General features: G+C 48.5%; 2 protein-coding genes across 2 annotated transcripts; one reads left to right on the top strand and one right to left on the bottom strand.

Moving 5' to 3' along the window:
• Window positions 1-230: 230 nt before the first annotated feature.
• On the bottom strand, window positions 231-5,575 carry DHRS3 (dehydrogenase/reductase 3). The gene is made up of 6 exons (XM_081341625.1): window positions 5,322-5,575; window positions 3,910-4,053; window positions 3,504-3,623; window positions 2,376-2,614; window positions 2,020-2,145; window positions 231-1,023 (listed from the first exon to the last, which is right to left on the bottom strand). The coding sequence occupies exons 1-6, from the start codon at window positions 5,517-5,519 to the stop codon at window positions 939-941; spliced, it is 912 nt and encodes a 303-aa protein (XP_081197751.1). The 5' UTR covers window positions 5,520-5,575; the 3' UTR covers window positions 231-938.
• Window positions 5,576-11,605: 6,030 nt separating this feature from the next.
• On the top strand, window positions 11,606-14,341 carry LOC308675941 (arylacetamide deacetylase-like 3; the record flags this gene model as incomplete). The annotated part of the gene is made up of 4 exons (XM_081341608.1): window positions 11,606-11,790; window positions 12,524-12,740; window positions 13,142-13,205; window positions 13,567-14,341. Exons 1-4 carry the CDS (start codon window positions 11,614-11,616, stop codon window positions 14,339-14,341), a joined length of 1,233 nt encoding a protein of 410 aa, XP_081197734.1. The 5' UTR covers window positions 11,606-11,613.
• Window positions 14,342-21,982: the final 7,641 nt, after the last annotated feature.

Genomic DNA, 21,982 nt, shown 5'->3' with positions numbered 1-21,982 from the left:
TCATAATGAACCCCAGAGCCAAAAAAATCAAGAGTCCCCCAGAAATATTTCCTGGATTTATGGGCTCCCTGCAAATTACAGAATCCTAGGGCCGCGTGGGACCTTGGAAATCTTCTAGTCTGACCCCCCCCCCCTCTGCCGCGCAAGGCAGGAGACAGCCTGGTTTTCCCCTCCTGTGGCTTTGGCCCCCACTCGCTGCTCCCTGCCTCAGTCAGGCCCAATAGTCCAGGAGGTCTCCATCGAGGTCAAGCGTCCATCCACCAATAGCTCAGGAGGTCTTCATCGAGGTCAAGCATCCATCCACCAATAGCCCAGGAGGTCTTCATTGAGGTCAAGCATCCATCCACCTTGCAGCTCCTACAGTTGTGTAGGCGAAGGATGTGGGTGTCTGCGGGTCTTGTCAACGTAGGTTGGGTCCCTCCAGCAGCAGAGACACCAGCCAGAAATGGAACCTCCCATCTGAAGTTCACGTAAAGCGCATCGCCCTTCAATGGGAGCGTGGGGGGCGAGATGCAGCTTTCCTGGGAGATCCCAATAAATGGAAACTCTACAATAGGCCTTTATGCCTCCTGTGAAGATGGGCCAGCCAAGGACAACCCAAACTCCTTCTCTTTCCAAAGAAGGACCTCAGGAGCCATCTTCTTGCCTGGAAATGGCGTGGTGGAAGCCAAAACAGGCCTCCTCGGTCATCCAGGAGACTCAGAAAGGAGATGATGGAAACCCTCTCGAGATGCCTCCATCTGTGGGGCAGCTCTAAATTTCTCACAAGCTAAAACGATGGAGCCTTGGAGTCCTAAGAACGTTGCTCTGGTGGGTTCTGGTTTGTTCGGCCTTCCGTGGTAGGTGGGCTGGTCCATCCTTCGGAGACCTCACTGCAACCCAGGAGAAGAGGAGACCCATCTCTGGAAGGAGACCAAGGTTCTGATGGCCCTGAGTGTTTAGGTCCGTCCTTTAAAAGTGTTCATACAGTGGTAGGTCCCGGAAAACCTGTGGATTTCTTCCAGCGCCGCTTGTGGGAAGATGCTGGCAGGAAAAAAAAAAAAAGAAGAGATGAGGTTTGGCATCTTGGAAGAACTTAAAAACTGGAGAAATATGGTTCTTCTTACAATCTGCAGGCATGGACAACCGAGATACTCAAAGATGGTTTTCCAAAAAGTCAACTGGACGCTCTCGGTCGCTTGTTTTTCCCCCTTGAAAACATTTTCGCTTCTTCCGTTCTCAGAAGCTTCAGAAGAAGTTCTTCAGAAGCTTCTCAGATGGGAAGCAAAATATATTCGGGGGCGGGGGACAAGAAAAGCCAGTTGCCTTTTGGGGGGGGGGGAGAAAAAGTACCTGTGGGGCAACCATGACCTGGACTGATGGAGACTCTCCACAGAACTACCAGGTGGGAAATTCAAGGAGTCTCGGGGAAGGGCTGGATCAGCTTGGAAGGACCACCTGCTTTGGCGAAAGTGGTTCTCCGGAAGCTCCAGTTAGGAGCCAGCCTTCCTCAGCAATTGCTTGGGTAAAGCTAGCGGGGGGGGGGCCTTCACTTCTCCTTCCCACCCCTGCTTTAGATGAGGATCAGACTTTTGGCAGCTTTGAGACGCGGCAAGGAATGGGGTGGTAGGTCTTGCCTGGCAGGCAGCCAGCCGCTTTCAGGAACTTGGCTGCCTTCCCTCTTTCGGTAGCAAGGGGACCGGGCTTCTTGGCCCACCCACCCCTTTCCTGGAAGGGCCTGGATGAGCAGAAGAAGACCCCCAGCCAGAAGTGCAAGCATGTTAGGACTGGGAGGGAAGGCCAAGCGTCTGTTTGGTGCAGGAATCCCCCATGAAGTAGGTCTGGGAGGGGGTGTGAAAAGGTCAAGACGGAGGTTGCCCTGCTCTTGGATTTTTGGAGGGAGGGAGGGAGGGAGGGAGGGAGGGAGGGAAGGAAGGAAGGAAGGAAGGAAGGAAGGAAGGAAGGAAGGAAGATGAGAAAAGAGGGGTTCCAAATTCAACACCTCCTCGGAAGAGTCGGGGTGCCTGAGTGAAGGAATACCTTTTCAGCAGAATTAGGATGTGCATCGTCCACGGCAACAGGAGGAAGGCTTGGTTCCGCTGAACAGCGTCTACCGTTCTTCGGGCCACCATCTCCGGCTTTAGTGGAGGAAAAAGATTGGGAAACCTGGAGGAGAAACCAAAGCAACCACCTCACAAGGAGGCCTGCAAGGCTGACTTCCAAGCATCCTGCAATTTGGATTAGCTTTCACAAAACATGCTCAACCCGTCTTCGGAAGGCGAGAGTGATGCAACCGAGCTCTCGTCTTTTTCCCCGCAAGTCACAGTTGACCCAAGTTGGGGGGAAAAAATGGCCTTCCGCGAGGGGGAATGGCGTCAAGTTCCACCAGCGCCCACCTGATCCGCATGCCTTGAAACATCTCCGTGCTGGTGTGGAAGGGCAGGACCGTGGTGGCGCTGACCCCTGGACAGTCCAGAAGACCCAGGGTCAAACTCTCCATGAAGGCAAAGGAAGACGCTTTGGAGGTGCAGTAATCCACGGCGCCAGGAATGGCCGATAAGGCGAGGACGGAGTTGAGGCAAACGATGTGTCCTCGCTGCAGCTCCAGCATCCGTGGCAGGAAGGCCTTGGTGGTCTAAGAGGGCGAAACGGAGCTGGCACGGGGGGCACAGGGCAGGCAAAGGGGCAGCAGGCCAGCCAGTCTTTTGGGCAAGACCCCCCCCCTTCCCATCCGTCTCTCCTACAGCGTCCACGGTCCCACCCCCTTTGGTGCTGGGCATCCGTTTCAGGGTCTTCTCCTGCTGAAATTGGTGGCCTTTGGGCCACGTTCCAAATAGCCGACGCTGCTCTGAATGTATTACGGGCAGTCCTAGGCTTACGACCCCCAAATTGTGGTCGGGTGAGCGAGGCAGTGGCGAGGCGAGTTTCTGCACCATTTTTCATTGCTAACGACTGCGGCGGTTCAGTTAGCAACGCAAGACCGTCGTTGGGTTGGGTTTTGCCTTGTTTTATGACCATTCCTGCCCCAGTTGTTAAGGGAAACGCTGCAGTTGTTAAGTGTGCAACCCGGTTGTTAAGTGAATCTGGCTTCCCCCTTGGATTTTGTTTGTCAGCAGGTCGCAAAAGGAGATTGCATGACACACACACAGAGACACCCCCGGGACCCTCCAGCAGTCATAGATATGAGTCAGGTGTCTGAATTCTGATCATGTGACGCCGGGACATGGCAGCTGTCATAAATGCGAATTGTTTGCCCAGCGTCTTAATTTTGTTCACGTGACCCCGGGGATGATGTTGCAACGGTCATGTGAAAACAAACGGTCCCTAAACGAACAATTGTTAAGTTGAGGACTCCCTGTAATGGGGGGACATTGGGATGAATTTGATGTGCCCACTGGCTTTACTTGGGGGGGGGGCTGCTTCCTCGTGCAGGGGAGCTGGTCCCATCCTGCCTGCCTGCCCCCCTGCTGGCGGGGCCCGTTCCATAGCCAGCCTGTCCCGGAAGGGAAGAGGGCTGTCCATACCCAGAACTGCCCCAGGGTGTTGATGTGTTGCGATTTCAGCAGGGCGTGGTCATCACTGTCCATGAGGGTCTTGCCGTGGACCACCGCTGCATTGTTCACTAGGATGGTGACATCTCCCACCTGGAGAGACGAAAAGAAGCATGGAAAGGAGGGATGGGATGGGATGGAAGAGAAGGAAGGAGGGAGGGAAGGGAAGGTGATGGATGGGAGGGAAGGAAGGATGTGACGAATGGATGGATGGATGGGAAGGAAGGATGTGATGGAAGGGAGGAGATGGGATGGATGGGAAGGAAGGAAGGATGTGATGGGAAGGGTGGGAGGGAGGCCATAAAACCAGAGCTGTCCGTGTAATTCTCCATTTAACGACCCAATCCTTTTTGCCTGGGCAACAGTGACCCCAACTGACCTTTTCCCGGACGGCCTTGGCTTGCTGGTAAACCTCTTCCCGATTGGCCACGTCACAGACGAAATAGTGGCACTCAGCGCCCATGGCTCCAATCTCCTGCGTGGCTTCCTGCAGGCACTTCTCCGTCCGGCCCCAGAGGATAATCTGCAAGAGGAGGTACGGAGGGGGGGGAGGGATGGGTGGAAGGAACAGCTTCCCTCCAGAAGTTGTGGGTGCTCCAACACTGGAGATTTTTTAAAAAAGATCCCTTTTTGCAACCTGCTGACCAAAAAAGTCAAGGGGGAAGCTAAATTCATTTTAACAACCGGCTTCCTAACCTAACAACCGCAGGGACTCCCCTAACAACGGTGGCAGGAAAGGTCGAAAAACGGGGCAAAGCTCATTTCACACACGCCTCCCTCAACCACAGAAAATCTGGGCTCCGGCGTGGGCCGTAAGCCAAGGAATTACCTGGGTTTTAGCCACATGACTCAATCCGGCTCTGCGCGATCAGACTTCAAAGGATCAAAGGTTGAAGTTATTTTCCATAGGTTAAACAAAAAGACACACACACACGCAAACCAAGATCTCCGTAAACTGGCCACAAATCTTTGCTGCAAGCCGAAACAAGAATCTTCTCTTAAGGCATCTCTCTGATGTGTAAAGGTATGAGATTTACACACGCCCCCTCCCCAGGCACGCACGCCTGCACACCCACACACCCACAACTAAATGCTTTCCTTGCTCAAGTAGAGACTTGACTGCCATTCTTCCCCCCTCCCTTCTTTGCTGGGAGCCTCGCCAGCAACTAACCCGAACCCCACAAACGGACCAAAACGGTCATACAGCTGCACCCCCACACACACCCAAAACCCCATTCGCCGACTGCTCTTTTGGGGTGCAAAGGAGCCCCCCCTCCAAAGGGGAATTGTGCAGCTTAAAAGGCAGCCTTGGGAATACGTGACACACCGTTCCCTGGATCCTGGTTTAATCAGCCTCCAACTCGGCTTGTTTGGGTTCACTGTCAAGCTGCAGGCCTTAAAATCCACGGCAGGATGGTTTTAACAGAATAACAGAGCCGGAAGGGACCCTGGAGGTCTTCTAGTCCAACCTTTGCTCAAGCGGGAGACCCTACACCATTCCAAACCAGTGGCTCTCCAGTCTCTTCTTAAGAAGCTCCAGTGTTGGAGCCCCCACAATTCCCGGAGGCAAGCCGTCCCGCTGCTTAATTGTCCTCGGCGTCAGGAACCTCACTTGTTCGGAGGGCGCGTTTGCGGCGTCCGGATTCGAACCGGGCACCGGGAAGGCTCCAGGCAACTTTTTATGCCCCGGGAACGGGGTGGATCTTGCGGGACCCCAAAGGCTTCCTTGGGGAGGGGCCGGGGGGTCTCGGGGGTCCCGCGGAGCCCTCCCCTTCTCCCCCCCCGGCTCACCTTGCGGGCGCCGCGCCGGGCGAACTCGCGAGCCAGGGCGCGCCCGATGCCTCGTCCCCCGCCGGTGATCAGCACGCAGTCGGCGGCCAGGTCGCGGGGCTTGGCCGGCAGGAGGCGGCCCAGGAGCGCCCTGGCCGTCTGGAGCAACATCTGGCCGAGCAGCAGCAGCAGCGCCGCGCCCAGGCGCCCCCACCCCATCCTGGGCAGCCCCGGCGAGACCCCCGGGAGCCCCCGCACAACTAGATCCCCCTCCCGGAGACCCCGCCGGCCAAGTGTGCCCCCCCCAGCGGGCTGGTTTTGCAGGAGGGTCCAAAGGCGGGCGGGGGTCGTTGCTGGTTCTGGAGCCCCCTCCCCGACTTCGGGCCAAGAGGGTCCCCGCGATTGTCCCGGGACAGCCCCGGAGGAATTAGGCGGGGTGGGGTGGGGTGGGGGGGATCGGCTGGGCTGGCGCTGCGGATCGGGCTTCACTCCGGATCGAGCTCTGGCAGGGCTGCGCGGAGCAGGTTTTATAAAGCAGCGCGGAGTGACAGCAGCGGCGCCCGGGGGGAGGGGAGGGCAAGCTCCGCCCCCTGGCCCGCCCCTCCCTCCCCGGCCCCGCGGGGGTGGGTGGGCTCGCCCTCCTCCCCTGCAGCGCCGCCCCCCAGATGTCCCCGCCCCTCCTTGGCCAGCCGCGCCGGCTCTTGCAAGCGGGCGCCCACCCCGGCCCGGCCCCTCCCCTCTCGCCCACCCCTCGGCCAATCCCCCCCCCCCGCCTCCCTCTGATGTGCCCGAAGGGCCCCTTGGGATGTCTTCGCGTGGGGCTCTTGCACCACAGACCTAGCCTCTTGTGAACGGGTGAACACACCCCTCGCTCGCATTCGCACCCCTCACCTGGATTGCCAGAATTGCAAAGGTGAGCAGGCGGAACCATGGCAGGGCCCAGCAAAACTGAACAACCAACCCGTAGGGTCTCCTGCTTGAACAGGGGGCTGGACTAGATGAGCTCCAAGGTCCCTTCCAGTCTATCTATCTATCTATCTATCTATCTATCTATCTATCTATCTATCTATCTATCTATCTATCTATCTATCTATCTATCTATCTATCTATCTGCCTATCATCTATCTATCTATTTATTTTATTAGACTTATATACCTTTTGATTGATTGATTGATTGAAATAGGATAGGGTCTCCTGCCTGAGCAAGGGGCTGGACTAGAAGACCTCCAGGGTCCCTTCCTGCTCTGTTATTCTGTGAAAACCTCCCTGCCGTGGATTTTAAGGCCCGCAGCTTGAAAGCGAACCCAAACAAGCCACGTTGGAGGCTGATTAAACCAGGTTCCAGGGGACGGTGTGTCACTCTTAGAACATATTTCCAAGTGCCTTTTTCAGCTGCGCAATCCCAAAATTTCCCTCCTTATGGCTGGTCCAAGCAGGAAATGCAGAATAAAGACTTTTGGAAACCACACACACACACAGCCTTATCTCCTCTGGGTGAAGGGAGGCATGTTTTAACCCCACTCTTATCTCTGTTTGTTGAGGGCAACTTTTCCTGCGCCTGCCCCTCCTTTAAAACTGGCCTTTTAAATAAAGCCAATCTTTGCAGCCAGCCCTGCCTGCAAGGTTTTCAATTCTCTCCCTGTTGTGAGTGGTGCCATGTAAAACCATGCCATGTATATATTTTTTTCCCAACTCTTCTCCGAGCAAGAAAAATTAACCGCATCAACACGCTTATCCCAGCAGGTTGTGCTCAAAAATAACACAAATAGGGGAGAGAAATATCTTCAGTTTTTTCCAATGGAAGATTTATTATCAAATCTTTTCCTGAAGTGGACAATTTATTTATAAATGAGATTGTGCGACGTTACAATGTGGAGATTTAGCAAACGAACTGACCAAAGGCTTTTATGTGAAGGGGGGATACTGCTAGTCTGTGACTTATTTTTTAATAATAATAATAATAATAATAATAATAATAATAATGATGATGATGATGATGATGATGATGATGATGATGATGAAAAGTTGGAAGGGACCTTGGAGGTCATCTAGTCCAACCCCCTGCTCAGGCAGGAAACCCTGTACAGTTTCAGACAAAGAGTTGTCCAGCCTCTTCTTAAAAACTTCCAGTGTTGGAGCATTCCTTACTACAAACTTACAACAGTTTGTTAAGTGACCGTCCGAAGTTACAAGAAAAAAGGGAGTTAGGACCATTTTTCACACTTGATGCCTTTTGCAGCATCCCTGCAGTCACCTGATCTGGGCAACTGACTCATATTTACGACAGTCACAGTGTCCCGGGATAGCGTGATCCTATTTTGCAACCTTCTGCCAAGCAGAGGCCATGGGGAAGCCGGTTCGCTTAAGAACTTCCGCAATTCATTTAAAAACCATGGCGAGCTGCATTGGTTGCCAGTTGTCTTCCGGGTGAGGTTCAAGGTGTTGGTAATGACCTACAAAGCCCTCCATGGCATGGGTCCAGAATACCTTGGGGAGCACCTGCAGCCGGCGTCATCTTCCCTCCGCCCAGTACGCTCCCACAGAGAGGGCCTCCTCAGGGTGCCGCCAGTCAAAGAATGCCGACTGGTGACCCCCAGGGGGAGAGCGTTCTCTGTGGGTGCACCGGATTTATGGAACCATCTTCCGGTAGAGCTCCGGATGGCGCCCGATCTCCGCTCCTTCCGGCGCGACCTTAAAACCCATCTCTTTAAGGAAGCGGGCCTGGCCTGATGGGACGGGGTGGGATTGTTACTATGATTTTAATTTTAAATTTGTATTATTATGGGCACTGTTTAATTATGTTTTTAATAATTTTAATTTTTTTGTATCTGTTTTTATGTATTGCCCTGTTAACCGCCCTGAGTCTCTTGAGAGAAGGGCGGTATATAAATTAAATTAATAAATAAATAAATAAATAAAAGTTGTAAAATGGGGCAAAATTCACTTAGCAGGTGTCTCACTTCAGCGCTAGAAATTTTGGGCTCCTTCGTGGCCATAACTGAAGGGCTACCCGCGTTATAAACGCTGCTTACTAAAATTAATCAGCTTGCACTATTCCCAAAAACAAAACAAAAGACCCCTATGTGCTGAAATATAGGTAGGTAAGAAACGCAATATAATATTATCTGCATTCAAAGAAATCCAGAAAAGTATCTTTTATTTTTTGGTGAACCACGCTGGAGCAAAACTCACGCTGGAAGAACAGTCAAGACTTAGACAAGACAGCAACTCAACCGGGTGGGGTTAATTTTTATTGCTTTTTAAGGTCAAGGTTTAAAAGATGAATGATTAACTTTGGCCAGATTTTTCCAAGCCTATTTTGGTCTGCCTTGTTTTCTGTTGCTTTCACTTTTGCAACTTTGGCAATATCCAAGCATAAAAGGGGAAGGGGGGGAATGACTTTTTAACATTTAATATTGTAAGGTTATTTTTTTAATCCCATAACTTTCATATATAAATAAGTACATACATACACACATGGTGATTGGGAAACTGTACTTTCAGCTCCATGTGTTTCTTTCCTTCCTCCCTCCCTCCCTCCCTCCCTCCCTCTTTTTCTCTCTGTTCCTCCCTCCCTCCCTCCCTCCCTCTTTCTTTTTTTCCTCTGTTCTTCCCTTCCTCCTTCCCTCTCTTTCTGTTCTTCCCTCCCTCCCTCTTTCTCTTTTTCTCTTTCTGTTCTTCCCTCCCTGCCTGCCTGTCTGGCTGCAACTCCTAGGAAGTTATACAGAACTAACCAGATTTTTCCTGATTTTACAATCCTTGGGTGCCATCTAGTGGCAGCCAGTGGCTTAGCCAGCAAAGGGAAATGACCGAATCAGACAGTTCGTCACTTGTTTGCAAAGGTGGGCAGCTGTATAAATTAAATGAATAAATATCACATTTGCTTCAACATTTATTATGAGAGAGAGAGAGAGAGAGAGAGAGAGAGAGAGAGAGAGAGAGATATTCGTTGTTAAGCGAATCACTGCAGTTGTTCAGTTAGTGACACGGTCATTAAGCGAATCCAGTTTCCCCCTTGATTTTGCTTCTCAGAAGGTCTCAACCATCATAACTATCAGTCAGTTTGCTAAGCATATGAATTTTGATCCTGGGACCACGGGAGACGCTGCGACGGTCGTAAGGGTGAAAAACGGTCCTAAAAAGTGCTTTTTTTTCAGTGCAACTTGTAACTTCGAAGAGTCGCTAAACGAACAGTTGTAAGTCAAGGATGGCCTGTATAACGACGCCCGTCTATTGCACCCTGGTTAGTGATAGAGGCCTCTGTGTTGGGTGGGCAGGGGGGGGCGGTGCAGCCTGGCTCTCGTTCTAAGCAACCTTGTAAGAGTTAGGAAAATTGCCGGCCAAATCCATTATTTTTTCCCCTTCCTCCTTTTTTATCCTCGAGCTTACCGCCTCCGTCAGAAGGAAATAGGTGTGCAGCAGAACCAGCCGGGCGTTGGGAGGACAGGCTCGGATATCCTGTTCGCATCCAGAAATCACCACTTGGCGCAGAGTTATCAGATAGGAGGGAAGATGCTAAGCCTTAAAAAATGCAGGACTAGCATCTTGAACGGGATCCAAAACAGGTAGATAAGGGAACCTGCTCACCTGGAATTTGAAAAGGAAAACAGCAAGGGCCTTTTTTAGCAGAGGCAAAGGTTTTATTTTATTTATATTTATGTCATTTGCATTTATTTGATTATTTATTTTGTTTTATACTTTTTTAAAAAAAAAATTGTTTTATTACTTTATCGTTTATTTTATTTTACAACGCTTTGTTTAGTGGCCGTTCAAAGTTACAATGAATGGCACTGAAAAAAAGGGACTCCCCCCCCACCCTTGCACACTTACATGATCATTTTTGCATGCCCGGATTGACATTCGGTTGCTTGGGCAACTGACTCGTATTTATGACGGACGCAGCATCTCTGGGGGGGGTGTGACACGCGATCCCCTTTTGCGACCTTCTGTCAAGCAAAGGGAGAGAGGAAGAAGCCAGATTCATTTAACAGCTGGGTTACTAACTAATGAGCTGCAGTGATTTACTCAACAACTGAGGCAAGAAAATGGGGAAAATTCACTGAACCAGTGTCTCACTTAACGACAGAAATTGTTGTCGTAAGTTCGAGGACTAGCTGTATGCCCACTTCTCTCCACCACTCAATTTCGGAGACAAAAAAATGTTCCCAAAGTTTTTCGTGCCCTGAACAGGCTGGGCAAATAAATCTATCCGCCCTTCTGATTTGCAAAGGAATGCTCTGATAACATTAACAACGGTGGCGAGTATTTATTTATTTGCTAATCTAATTTATCTATCTGCCTATCTAAGCAGAAGTGACTCTGGGCGGGCGGATAACCATTAAAAAAAAACCCTGGTATAAAAACACTCGCTGGAAAACACTCGTTATCAAAATATAAACCATCCTTAGGGAGAAAAATGGTCAAAAATGGAAATATACAGCCACAAGCAGGGGGAAAAATGTATCAACTACAAGTAGAATCCTAGGGGAGCAAGAGACCCCAGAGGTCCTAGTCCAACCCCCTGTTTAAACAGGAGAACCATTTCAATCAATCAATCAATCAATCAGAATAGAGTTGGGACCTTGGAGGTCTTCTAGTCCAACCTCTGGCTCAAACAGGAGATCCTCAACCATTTCGATTGATTGATCAATCAATCAATCAATCAGAGCTGGAAGGGACCTTGGAGGTCTTCCCTTAGCTGTTCATTGTTCAGTTTACCCTCCAGAACATCTTTGTTGCTCTTCTCCGCGCACTTTCTAGGATCTCAACTTTTTTGCGTTGTGCTTGTCCAGAGCTGGACGCAATATTCCAAGTCTGGGCTGACGAGTGCCCTATAAAGCGGTGCTATCACTTCCGGTGATCTTGAGGCTGTCCCTCTGGGCTTTTATTGGCAGAAAGAGGACAACCTGTGAAGCCCACAGAGGCTGGTAGAAAGATTGGGTGGGTCCCCAATCTTGCCTTCCTCCACAGCCTCCCACAGAGCACGTTGTGATACAGTTGCACCCTCCCGAGAAGTTTTGAGTCATGGGGGGCGGGGGGGGGAGGACTCCCGATCTTCTGGCCTACAACCAAAGTAGGCATCTGGGTGACTTCCACATTCCAATGAACATTGTTGAAAACCGCCTTCCCAGTCGTAATTATCCCATGGACTGAGATGTCTGCATGTGGAGGTGTGCACAGTAGCCCGGAATCGCAACACAAACAAGTCCACAGCTTCAGAAGGAAGGCCATCGCCTGGAGAACCTCTGGAGAAGTTCCATCATCTTGAGTTGTGGTCTAAGTCTTGGCTTGGACCATATCCCGTCCCCTCAAAATGGGATATATTTCCACCGTTCTCTATGGCGGAGTTGCTGCCTTAGGGCTGGCAATTTTTTTGCTGGCGTCCTGGAGCATTTATTACGATTTCAGGTGGACCAAGATCCCGTCCGGCTTTCGCCAACCGCTTAAGTTGCGTCTCCTTCACGTGGGGATCGTGATGCTCTTCACCCTGGTAGGTCTGTCGCGGTTTACAAGTTTACACTGAGCTTCCGAAGTTTGCGCTTGCGACGGAAGAAAATAATAATAATGAAACTTCGATTTTTTTTTTCTTGCTCATCGGATAGGTTTATCGGTACGGAAATTGTTAGGCAGTTACAAACTGTTGCAGCATCCCCGGGGTCACGTGATCTGAATTCAGACGCTCGGGAACTGACTCGTATTTATGACGGTCGCAATATCCCAGAGGGGGAGGGGTCACGCGATCCCCTTTTGCGACTTTCTGACAGCCGTGTGACTAACTTGAGAACTTCTGCGATTCACTTAACAACGGTGGCAAGGGAAGCAAAATTCACTTAACAAATTGTCTCGCTTGGCAACATAAATTATGGTCGTAACTTGAGGGCTGCCCGTATTGACACTAACCAAATACACCAGGTTTTCAACTGGTGACTTAAGTCTGATGAACACAAACGGAAAAAAGTCTCCCCAAAATTCTTCCTGACCTTTTTCCTCTTTTCTTTCTTTCTTTCTTTCTTTCTTTCTTTCTTTCTTTCTTTCTTTCTTTCTTTCTTTCTTTCTTTCTTTCTTCCTTCCTTCCTTCCTTCCTTCCTTCCTTCCTTCCTTCCTTCCTTCCTTCCTTCCTTCCTTCCTTCCTTCTTTCTTTCTTTCTTTCTTTCTTTCTTTCTTTCTTTCTTTCTTTCTTTCTTTCTTTCTTTCTTCTTTCCTTTCTTTTTTTTTGAAAACAGGGAAAGACCCTGGAAGTTTTGCGCCTGTGCAGACAAGTCGTTTTCATCCGATTGCTGATTTCCTTCAAGAAATCTAAGATGCATCCAGGAGTTTCCGCCAAAGATTTTGTCTTTGATGAGATCCCGGTCCGGGTTTATTACCCCAAAACCTCCTGGGCTGGCCTCAGAAAAGGGTTTGTTTTCTACCATGGAGGAGCTGGCATGATCGGGAGCATCCGTAAGTGACCCAGCCTGAGGACTAGTGGCTTAGGAAGTTTGATCAGTCAATAAACAAAAGCGCAGCTGAAAACCTCCCACGCCCTCAGCAGCCATCTGGACACATCTAGGCAGAGAATGAGAAAAATTATGGGGGATAATTACAAAGGAGAAATTATGAGGGAGGGAAGGAAGGAAGGGAGGAAGGAAGGAAAAGAAACGAATGTGCAGAAAACAAAGAAAGCCCATTTAAAGAAATGCCTCTCCATTTTCCTCTGCAGCAATTACACGTCAAAACTACACATCGTAATTCCCTTTCCTTCCCGTGTCTGGCAAAGTCGACAGAGGGACTTCCGTATCAGTGCAGTTCAAAGGCTTTGATTGTTACCTCTGTATTAATCTTGATTCCCTCCCCCCTCCCAGGTTACTACCAAGACATCACCAGTAAAATTGCCAAGGAGAGCGAAGCCGTGGTGGTTGTGGTTGGGTGAGTGACACGCCATGCTCATCCCGTGTAAACCTACGTGCTCGTGTCTCAAGAGGAAATGTGGATCATCAGTGCTAGAAGGGAACTGAGTTTGTGGGGGGAGGAGGAGGAGGAGGAGGAGGAGGAGGAGGAGGACTGTGGGGTCCTTGATGCTCTCTGAGCTGGGTGGTTTCCTTGCAGACGTTTCATGACCCAACTAGGGAACATCTTCAGTGCTAGAAGGGGGTGAGGTTTGCTCTCTCCATACAACATCTGCAGGTAAAACCGCCAAAGTCAGGGACCACCAAGGGCCCACCCACCCCAGTTTGACCCTCACCTGCCAATTATTTGGCCAGTAATTCTTTGTCTGGTGACTTTGCAGCTACCGCCTCTCGCCGGAGCACCTGTTCCCCACTCAGTGGGAGGACTGTTTGGCCGCCACCGTGCACTTCCTGAAACACGCTGAGGAGCACGGCGTGGACCCTTCCCAGATCGTCATCGGAGGGGACAGCGCGGGAGGCAACTTCGCCACCGTAGTCTTGCAAGTCCTTCTCGGACGCCCGGATCTCCCCAAGCTTCGCGCTCAGGTGCTCATCTACCCCGGACTCCAAGCGCTGGACTTCAACCTCCCATCGTACCAGCAGAACGCAGCGATTCCCATCTTGTTCCGGGACAGCGTGGTGTACTACGGACTGAAATTCTTCTTGAAAGATTCCTCACTGACCAACGATCTCCTGAAGGGTTGTCACGTGCCGGATGCCTTTCGGCAGAAATACGCAAAGTGGCTCAGTCTGGACAACCTCCCGGAGAGATTTAAACGCCGCAAGTATGAGAGACGCCCGTTGGGTCCGTTCAAGCCGGAGGTCCACAGCGAAGTGCCGGATCTCCTCCAGACCAACTTTTCATCGCTTTTTGTCGAGGATGCTATCTTGAGACGGTACCCGGAGACTTTTATTGTGAGTTGCGAGTACGACGTGCTTCGGGACGACTCTCTGTTGTACAAGAAGCGGCTGGAGGAGAACGGGGTGAAGGTCACCTGGTTCCACGCGGAGCAAGGCTTCCACGGGATCATCAATACCTGCTACATGAAATTCGTCCAGTTTCCTGCGGGGATGGAGATACTGGAGAAGACGGCCGACTTCATCCGCGGTTTATGAGACACCCAAACACTCCTGGCATCAACTTGAAAGTCCCAGGGCTACAACCAGTGGTGGGATTCAAATACCCGAACAACCGGTTCTCTGCCTGGATGCAGGCCTGGGCCTCCGAGGCCTAGAACGGACTTCCGGAAGTGGCATCCACGCACTTTTGGGGGGGCCGTTCTAGGCCTGCCTCCGAGGTCTAGAACGGACTTCTGGAAGCAGTGTGCATTCAGCCGGTTCTCTGAACTCAGCCTGAATCCCACCACTGGCTACAATCAGTTAATGCAGGGAATCCTTGACTTACAACAATTCGCTTAGTGACCTTCAAGGACATGTATGGCTTTGCAGCAGTCTAGTCATGGTTCCTAACGCTGGCAGAAATTACACTCCAGAAAGCGACACGCTCCCACAGTGCTGATGTTATTCTACCCTGCTACGTCTGTTGGAGGTCCCAGCCAGTCCTCAACTTACAACGGTCCGCTTAGTGACTGTCCGAAGTTACATCACTGATAAAAGAGACTTAGGACTGTTTTTTTTTCCACAGATGCGACCGTTGCAGCATCCAAGTGATCGAAATTCAGACCCTTGGCAACCGACTCATACTTATGACGGCTGTCTCGGGGTCATGTGATCCCCCTTTCGCGACAACCAAAGTCCATGGGGGAAGCCAGATTCACTTAACAATCGCATGACTAATTTAACAAGGGAAGTGATTCACTTAGGAACGTAGGTCGTAAAACGGGTCAAAACTCGCTTAGCGAGTCTCACTTAGCAACAGAAATTTCAGGCTCATTTGTGGTTGTAAGTCAAGGACTGCTTGTATATCCCAGGTTATGACCCCAAAATTTAGCTGGCTAAGCCAGGCAGTGGTAAAATAGGTTTTCCGCCATTTTACAACCTAAATTGACTAAATAAACTGTTGTAAGTCAAAACTCACTTCACGAATGTCTCACTTAACAACATAACTGTTGGCCTCAGTTGTCGTCGTAACTCGAGGATCCTGCTTTCCAGCTGTGGGTCAACCATTTGTGCTTTCTACCACTAGGTGGCAGCAAATAGCAAAGGATCGGCCCGTTGCTCCTGATTTTTCCCTTGATGAATAAACCAAAGAATTAAGTTTTTCTGATTCCTATAATGTGGATGAAACCAGGTTATGCTACGCTGAAACGAAATGAAATATAAAAAAAATTATAGGATAGGATTGTAGGAACAGAATCTTGGAGGGTCAAGCCTGAGTTGCATTTTCAAATTATGTCTGCTGCTTGAGGAAGGGGTTGGACTAGAAGACCCCCAAGGTCCCCTCCAGCTCTGTCATTCTGTCATTCTGCCCTGTCCTTTCCCCTCTAATTTCCCCACTCGTTCCTTCGTGAGCAACCTCGACTGGACTACTGCAAAACCCATCGGGGTGGAGCGGCCCTTGAAGGCGAGCGTGGCCACAATTTGGGTAACTTGGCTTCTGTCCTCGTTCTTATTTTGAAAGTCCAGGTTTACTTTAGATAAGGTTTTACCAGCCCTATCACCCAGATTGTTCTACGTGGGACTTCGCCATTGAGCAAGCGCCATCTTTGTCAATAAAACTAACTCGATTACTGATTAGCTCAGGCGTAATTTGCAGACTCTGAATCATTCGGCAAACAAACGTGTTTAATTTGATTTAGATCCTCAGCCACGTGAAAGCTAAAATCTAAACAAAGTTGTGTGTGTGAATGCTGCTGCTGCTGCTGCTGCTCCTCCTCCTCCTCCTCCTCCCAGGAATGTTTCATCATATTTATGTGGGGCTCTCTAAGTGATGGCTTAGAGATGACAAATTGCATCTGCCGTTGGTCAACTATTCCTATTCTATTCTATTCTATTCTGTTCTGTTCTATTCTGTTCTGTTCTATTCTATTCTATTCTATTCTATTCTATTCTATTCTATTCCATTCCATTCCATTCCATTCCATTCCATTCTATTCCTTTCTATTCTATTCTCTATTTCTTATTCTATTCTATTCTATTCTATTCTATTCTATTCTATTCTATTCTATTCTATTCTATTCTATTCTATTCTATTCTATCCCATAATTCTATTCTATTCTATTCTATTCTATTCTATTCTATTCTATTCTATTCTATTCTATTCTATTCTATTCTATTCTATTCTATTCCATTCCATTCCATTCCATTCCATTCCATTCCATTCCATTCATCTAGTGGAGACAGATTCTCAGTCCATGGTGGTTTCTGTTCACGTTTTAAGGGAAGATGGGAACAGTATAAAAAATAAGAAACAGATTTGGATATAAAACTGCTCACAGCAAAATTAAGGGTGCTATCACGGTCCACTCTCTCGAAACGCTTTGAAGATGTCCCCGTCTTAATGCTTTTGCAAATTTCAGAGCGGGCCGCAAGAGCGGAGAGCTTTGTTCCGTCAGCACCACCTGCTCCAAGTCCGTTGGTCTGGCGAAAGGGGAGCCAAAAAAATGGGAAGAGAAAGAGGCATTTCCTTCTCCTGCCGCTTCTTGCAACCTAACCCTACAAATCTTCGAGTGACTCAGAAGCGAACTGACATTCACACAAGTGGCATCAGAGCTAAAAGAATGGCTGTTGGGATGTGACTCAACGCAGCAGCCAGCAGGGAACTTTGGCAGGGAACACCAAGATTCTGAGTCTAAAATAAACCTTGTTAAAATTAAGGAGCCGTGGCCCCTGGCTCCGTTCAGCCCCACCCTGGCTTAGGGGCTGCAGGGAAAGGGGGGGGGGAAATGGATGGGAGACCTGCGTCATGGGGGTGGGGGGAGTTAATGTGCTGGGAGGCTGAACCAGAAGCAGGAAGTCCCTTATATGGAGAAGGAGGAAAGATCCGTCCTAAACCAGCAGCAGAAAGGCTTGGAGTTTCAAGCAATCAATCAGAATAGAGCTGGGAGGGACCTTGGAGGTCTTCTAGTCCACCCCCCTGCCCAGGCAGGAGACCCTAGACCATATCAATCAATCAATCAATCAGAATAGAGCTGGAGGGGACCTCAGAGGTCTTCTAGTCCACCCCCCTGCTCAAACAGGAGACAATAGACCATTTTGACCAACCAACAATAGAATAGAATAGAATAGAATAGAATAGAATGGAATGGAATGGAATGGAATGGAATGGAATGGAATGGAATAGAATAATAGAATAGAATAGAATAGAATAGAATAGAATAGAATAGAATAGAATAGAATAGAATAGAATAGAATAGAATAGAATTGAATTGAATTGAATTGAATTGAATTAGAGGAAGAAGTAGAACCAGAAGTAAATAGAAATAGAATTGGAAGGGACCTTGGAGGTCATCTAGTCCACCCCCCCCACTCAGGCAGGAAACCCTATACTATTTCAGACAAGTGGCTGTCCAGTCTCTTCTTAAAAACCTGACTAACATTTGCTAGTCAGATGGTTGCAAAAGGGGATCACGTGACCCCGGGACACTGCGACCGTCGTAAATATGAGTCAGTTGCCAAGTGTCTGAATTTGGATCCATATGAGCGCCGGGATGCTGCAATGGGCATTAAGTGTGAAAAATGGTCCTTAAGTCCCTTTTTTTCGGCGCCATCGTAACTTTGAACGGTCACTAAACAAAACGGTTGTAAAGCAAGGACTTCCTGTATAATTTCTAGGACAGCTGGGGGAAAAAAGAAAAAAAAAACTGGGATTCCAGTTTAATGAAGGGAAAAGAAGCAGCCAGCAGGATTCAAGTCTCCACTTGCCTTCAAGCCACCCACAACTTGGCACCGGCCCAATAAAGATGATTAAAAAAAATAATAATCAAAATATTAATTTTATTCCGCAGGCAAATCCTTTGTGCAGTTCGTTTGTTTGGCATGTCTCTGGATAATAACAATGACGTTCCTGGATAGGCTACTACTGTCTTTGAGCAACAGTAGCTGAACTGGGGGGGGGGATCTCCTTGCATGTCAGGGTGCGAAAATCGAAAGTTTTACAGAAGGAAGGGTCTTCTCGCGAAACAATAAATTTTGGCTGAGGTTTATTTTTTGCAGCAAATTTGAGCATAGGTTTTCATGAAGGAATCAAAGCATTTGATCCCTTCGTTAAACCTACGCTCAGATCTGCAGTAAGAAATAAATAACAGCCCACACTTCACTGTTTTTCTCTCCTTAAAAATACCAGTTCTTCTTATTTCCGTATTTCTTATTTCCGCTTTCTGTGAATTTTTACACAGACGTATTCGAGGATAATGAGTCTAGCAATCTGTTAATCATTTTTGTGAGTTATGCTCCGTCTTACGCCGAAGAAATCGGTGAAATAGAACTTTTAAAGGAAGGATGCAAAACGAGGGAGTAAAATGAAACATGAATGGCGAAAAAAATAGAATGCTTTCAATTATTTGAAATAATGAAAATAAAATTGTCAAATTGGCCTCCTGCGAATTTTCCCGTGGCGTGTAACTTGGCTGTGGCGAGGAGCAGCTAATTCCCTGCGGCCGCGGGACGATTTAACCGTTCTATTTCATTATTTAAAATAAATAAAATATTATTTTATTTTTTTTGGTCCTTCGGGGTTCCTTCGGCCCCTCCGTTCGCATCCTTCCTTTAATGATTCTATGTCACCCTTTCTTCGAAATTGGGGTAGCCTTTGTCCTGCTGCAATTCGTCCCGCAACAAGTTCAAGGGCTGCCCCAAAGAAGAGGAAGTCAAGCTATTCTCCAAAGCGCCTGAAGGCAGGACAAGAAGCAACAGATGGAAACTCATTAAGGAGAGAAGCAACCTGGAACTAAGGAGAAACTTCCTGACAGTGAGAACAATTAACCAGTGGAACTCCTTGCCACCAGAAGTAGTGGATGCTCCAACACTGGAAGCTTTTAAGAAGAGACTGGACAGCCCTTTGTCTGAATTGGTCTAGGGTTTCCTGCCTGAGCAGGGGGTTGGACTAGATGACCTCCAAGGTCCCTCCCAACTTTATTATTATTATTATTATTATTATTAAGTTGTCCATGGCGAGTTGGCCGTCCTGAATTGTCCTGGACTCCTTTCCAGCAGGAGCGTTTCCCCGATGCCGAAGACTTCCTGTGTGTGCCACGGATCAGCATCTTCCCAAAGAGTGGTTGTGTGAACGAGGAACGAATCTGTAAACGGAAGGCCGAGAGGCTGCCAAAAAAATACTCAGTGTAAAATGAACACTGGGTGCTGGTCTGGGCAGGCTTATGTAACAAATGTTCTTGGCTGTTTTGCAAAGAATTTGCTGGCTAGAAAATTGCAGCCATGTGCTCCCACGCATGATTAAATCTACTGCCGGATAGGAAGTGATTCATTTGGCTTTCCTAGTATTGCATTTGAGTGATTCAAGTTCCTCCCCACTTCTCTCTCTCTCCCTCTCTCTCTCTCTCTCTCTCTCTCTCTGATAGATAGATAGATAGATAGATAAATTCATAGATAGATTCATAGATAGATTGATGATTGATAGATGATAGACAGATGATAGACAATAGATAGATGATTGATAATGACAGATATAGATGATAGATGATTGATAGATGATAGACAGATGATAGACAGATGACAAATAGATGATAGATAGATAGATAGATAGATAGATAGATAGATAGATAGATAGATGATAGATAGATGAGAGACAGATCTATCTATTCATTGACCATTCAAAGTTACATTGGTGATTGGAGGAAGGGAATTTTGAGCAGTCCTTGAAGTTCAATAAGACTTCCTGATAATTGATTTGAGGTGAGGAAAGAGAACACTGCTCTGCCAATAACATCAGTTTATTTATCTACCTAGTAAACAACTTTGTCCCACTGCTCCTTTCAATCCTGCCATCGGGCCAAAGCAGATAATATTACAGAGAGTCAGTATTCTTGGAAAGAAGCAAAGAACATTCCGGTTAACCTTTTTGTTGTTTTTCCGTGTATCTTTAAATTGAGTCAATTCCCTGATATCTGTCATCAGCAGTGCAATTTCGGGGTGGGGTGTGGGGTGTCAATGGGTCATAGGTTGTGTTTGCAATTAAGCTATGACAAATATCTGGATTTTTTTCCTTTGCTAAGTCCACATTCGGCACCCTGGCACAGAGCTGTGTGGAACAAGCTGTTCAAGGTCTGAAAACAGATGGAAAAGTCCTGCAGTTGGTGACCTGGGGGGGGGGAGGAATAACCATAATGCACCTCCACTAAAGTAGACGGGGTTCCTTTCCCGTAGCCCCAACCTTGTGGAGAAAGCCACAGGATAATAGAACAGAATAAGAGAGTTGTACTGGACCTTGGAGGTCTTCTAGTCCAACCCCTTGCTCAGGCAGGAAACTCTATACTATGCTGTCCAGTCTCTTCTTAAAAAACTCCAGTGTTGGAGCATCCACAATTTCTGGAGGCCAGCTGTTCCACTGGTTAATTGTCCTCACTGTCAGGAAGTTTCTCCTTAGTTCCATGTTGCTTTTCTCCTTGATGAGTTTCCATCCGTTGCTTCTTGTCCTGCCTTCGGGTGCTTTGGAGAGTAGGTGGGACCCCCTTTTCTTTGGGGCAGCCCCTCAAATATTGGAACAGTGCTATCATACCACCCTGAGTCCTTTTTTTTTCATTAAACCAGACGTGATCCTCTGGGTGTGAAGGAGCTTGAATACCCCCTGTTCTCAACTTATGACCATGTTTGAGCCCAATATTTCTGTCGTTAAGCGAGACATGTGTTAAGTGAGTTTGGCCCCCCATTTATGGCTTTTCTTGCCGCAGTGGTTAAGGGAAACATGGCAGCTGCCAAATCAGCCACACGGTTGTTAAGCAAAGCCGAGAAGTTGGGGACTACAGGTATACTGTTGATGCAACCGCAGGCTTATAAACGCTGCCATCTGCTGGCTGAAAAATATCTCTCTCTACCGAAATAGTTGCACAAAATACACGTTCCATTTCAGGGGTCTTCAAATTTGGCCCTTTGATGACTTGTGGACTTCAACTCCCAGAATTCCTCAGCCAGCGTGCACGCTGGCTGAGGAATTCTGGGAATTGAAGTCCACAAGTCATCAAAGGCCCAAGTTTGAAGACCCCTGCTCTATTTCAAAAAAATGTCCAAAAACATCACCGAAGATAGCAGTGGTGGGATTCACCCAGTTCGTAGCGCTTCGGCAGAACCAGTAACTAATTTTTTCTCGCCCAGGCCCAGAAACGGACTTCCGGAAGCGGCATCCAGGCAGAGAACCGGCTGTTCACCTATTTGAATCCTGCTTCGATGATAATCCTGCAAGCCCCAGCAGAGCAAACCACGCAAGGCCGAGAGAGGCCCAGGGGATTAGACCGAGCCAAAGAACCATTATCCTGGGTTTAAAGCTAGCTTCTCTTCTGTCCACATCAGTATGCACCAAGGAAGCCTTCAGAGGGATTTTTGGACCCATTAAAAGCGCCCAGCGAAGTGGGAGATATTGTTAAAGGCTGACGGTGAATTCAAGCAAGGGACGGGGGGGGCGGGGGGAGGCCCACTGTGTGGCAGCCAAAAGAGCAAAGAGTTTGGCAGGGAATCTCAATGTTTTCCGGGCAGCCGAGGAAGATCCCGAGTCTTTCTCAGTCTCCATATCTTTCTCAGGTGAGCAAAGTTGCCAGCAACGGGGTGATCTGACTTTGGTCTGCTGATCCGGACAGGGAGAGATCCATTCGGTCTACGACAACTTGTTGCAGACAATTTGCCACC

Source organism: Vipera berus (assembly GCF_964194415.1).
Source record: "Vipera berus genome assembly, chromosome: 17".
NCBI lineage: Eukaryota > Metazoa > Chordata > Lepidosauria > Squamata > Viperidae > Vipera > Vipera berus.
Note: the sequence above shows the minus strand (reverse complement) of the source record. Positions and strands in the feature narration are given on the sequence as shown.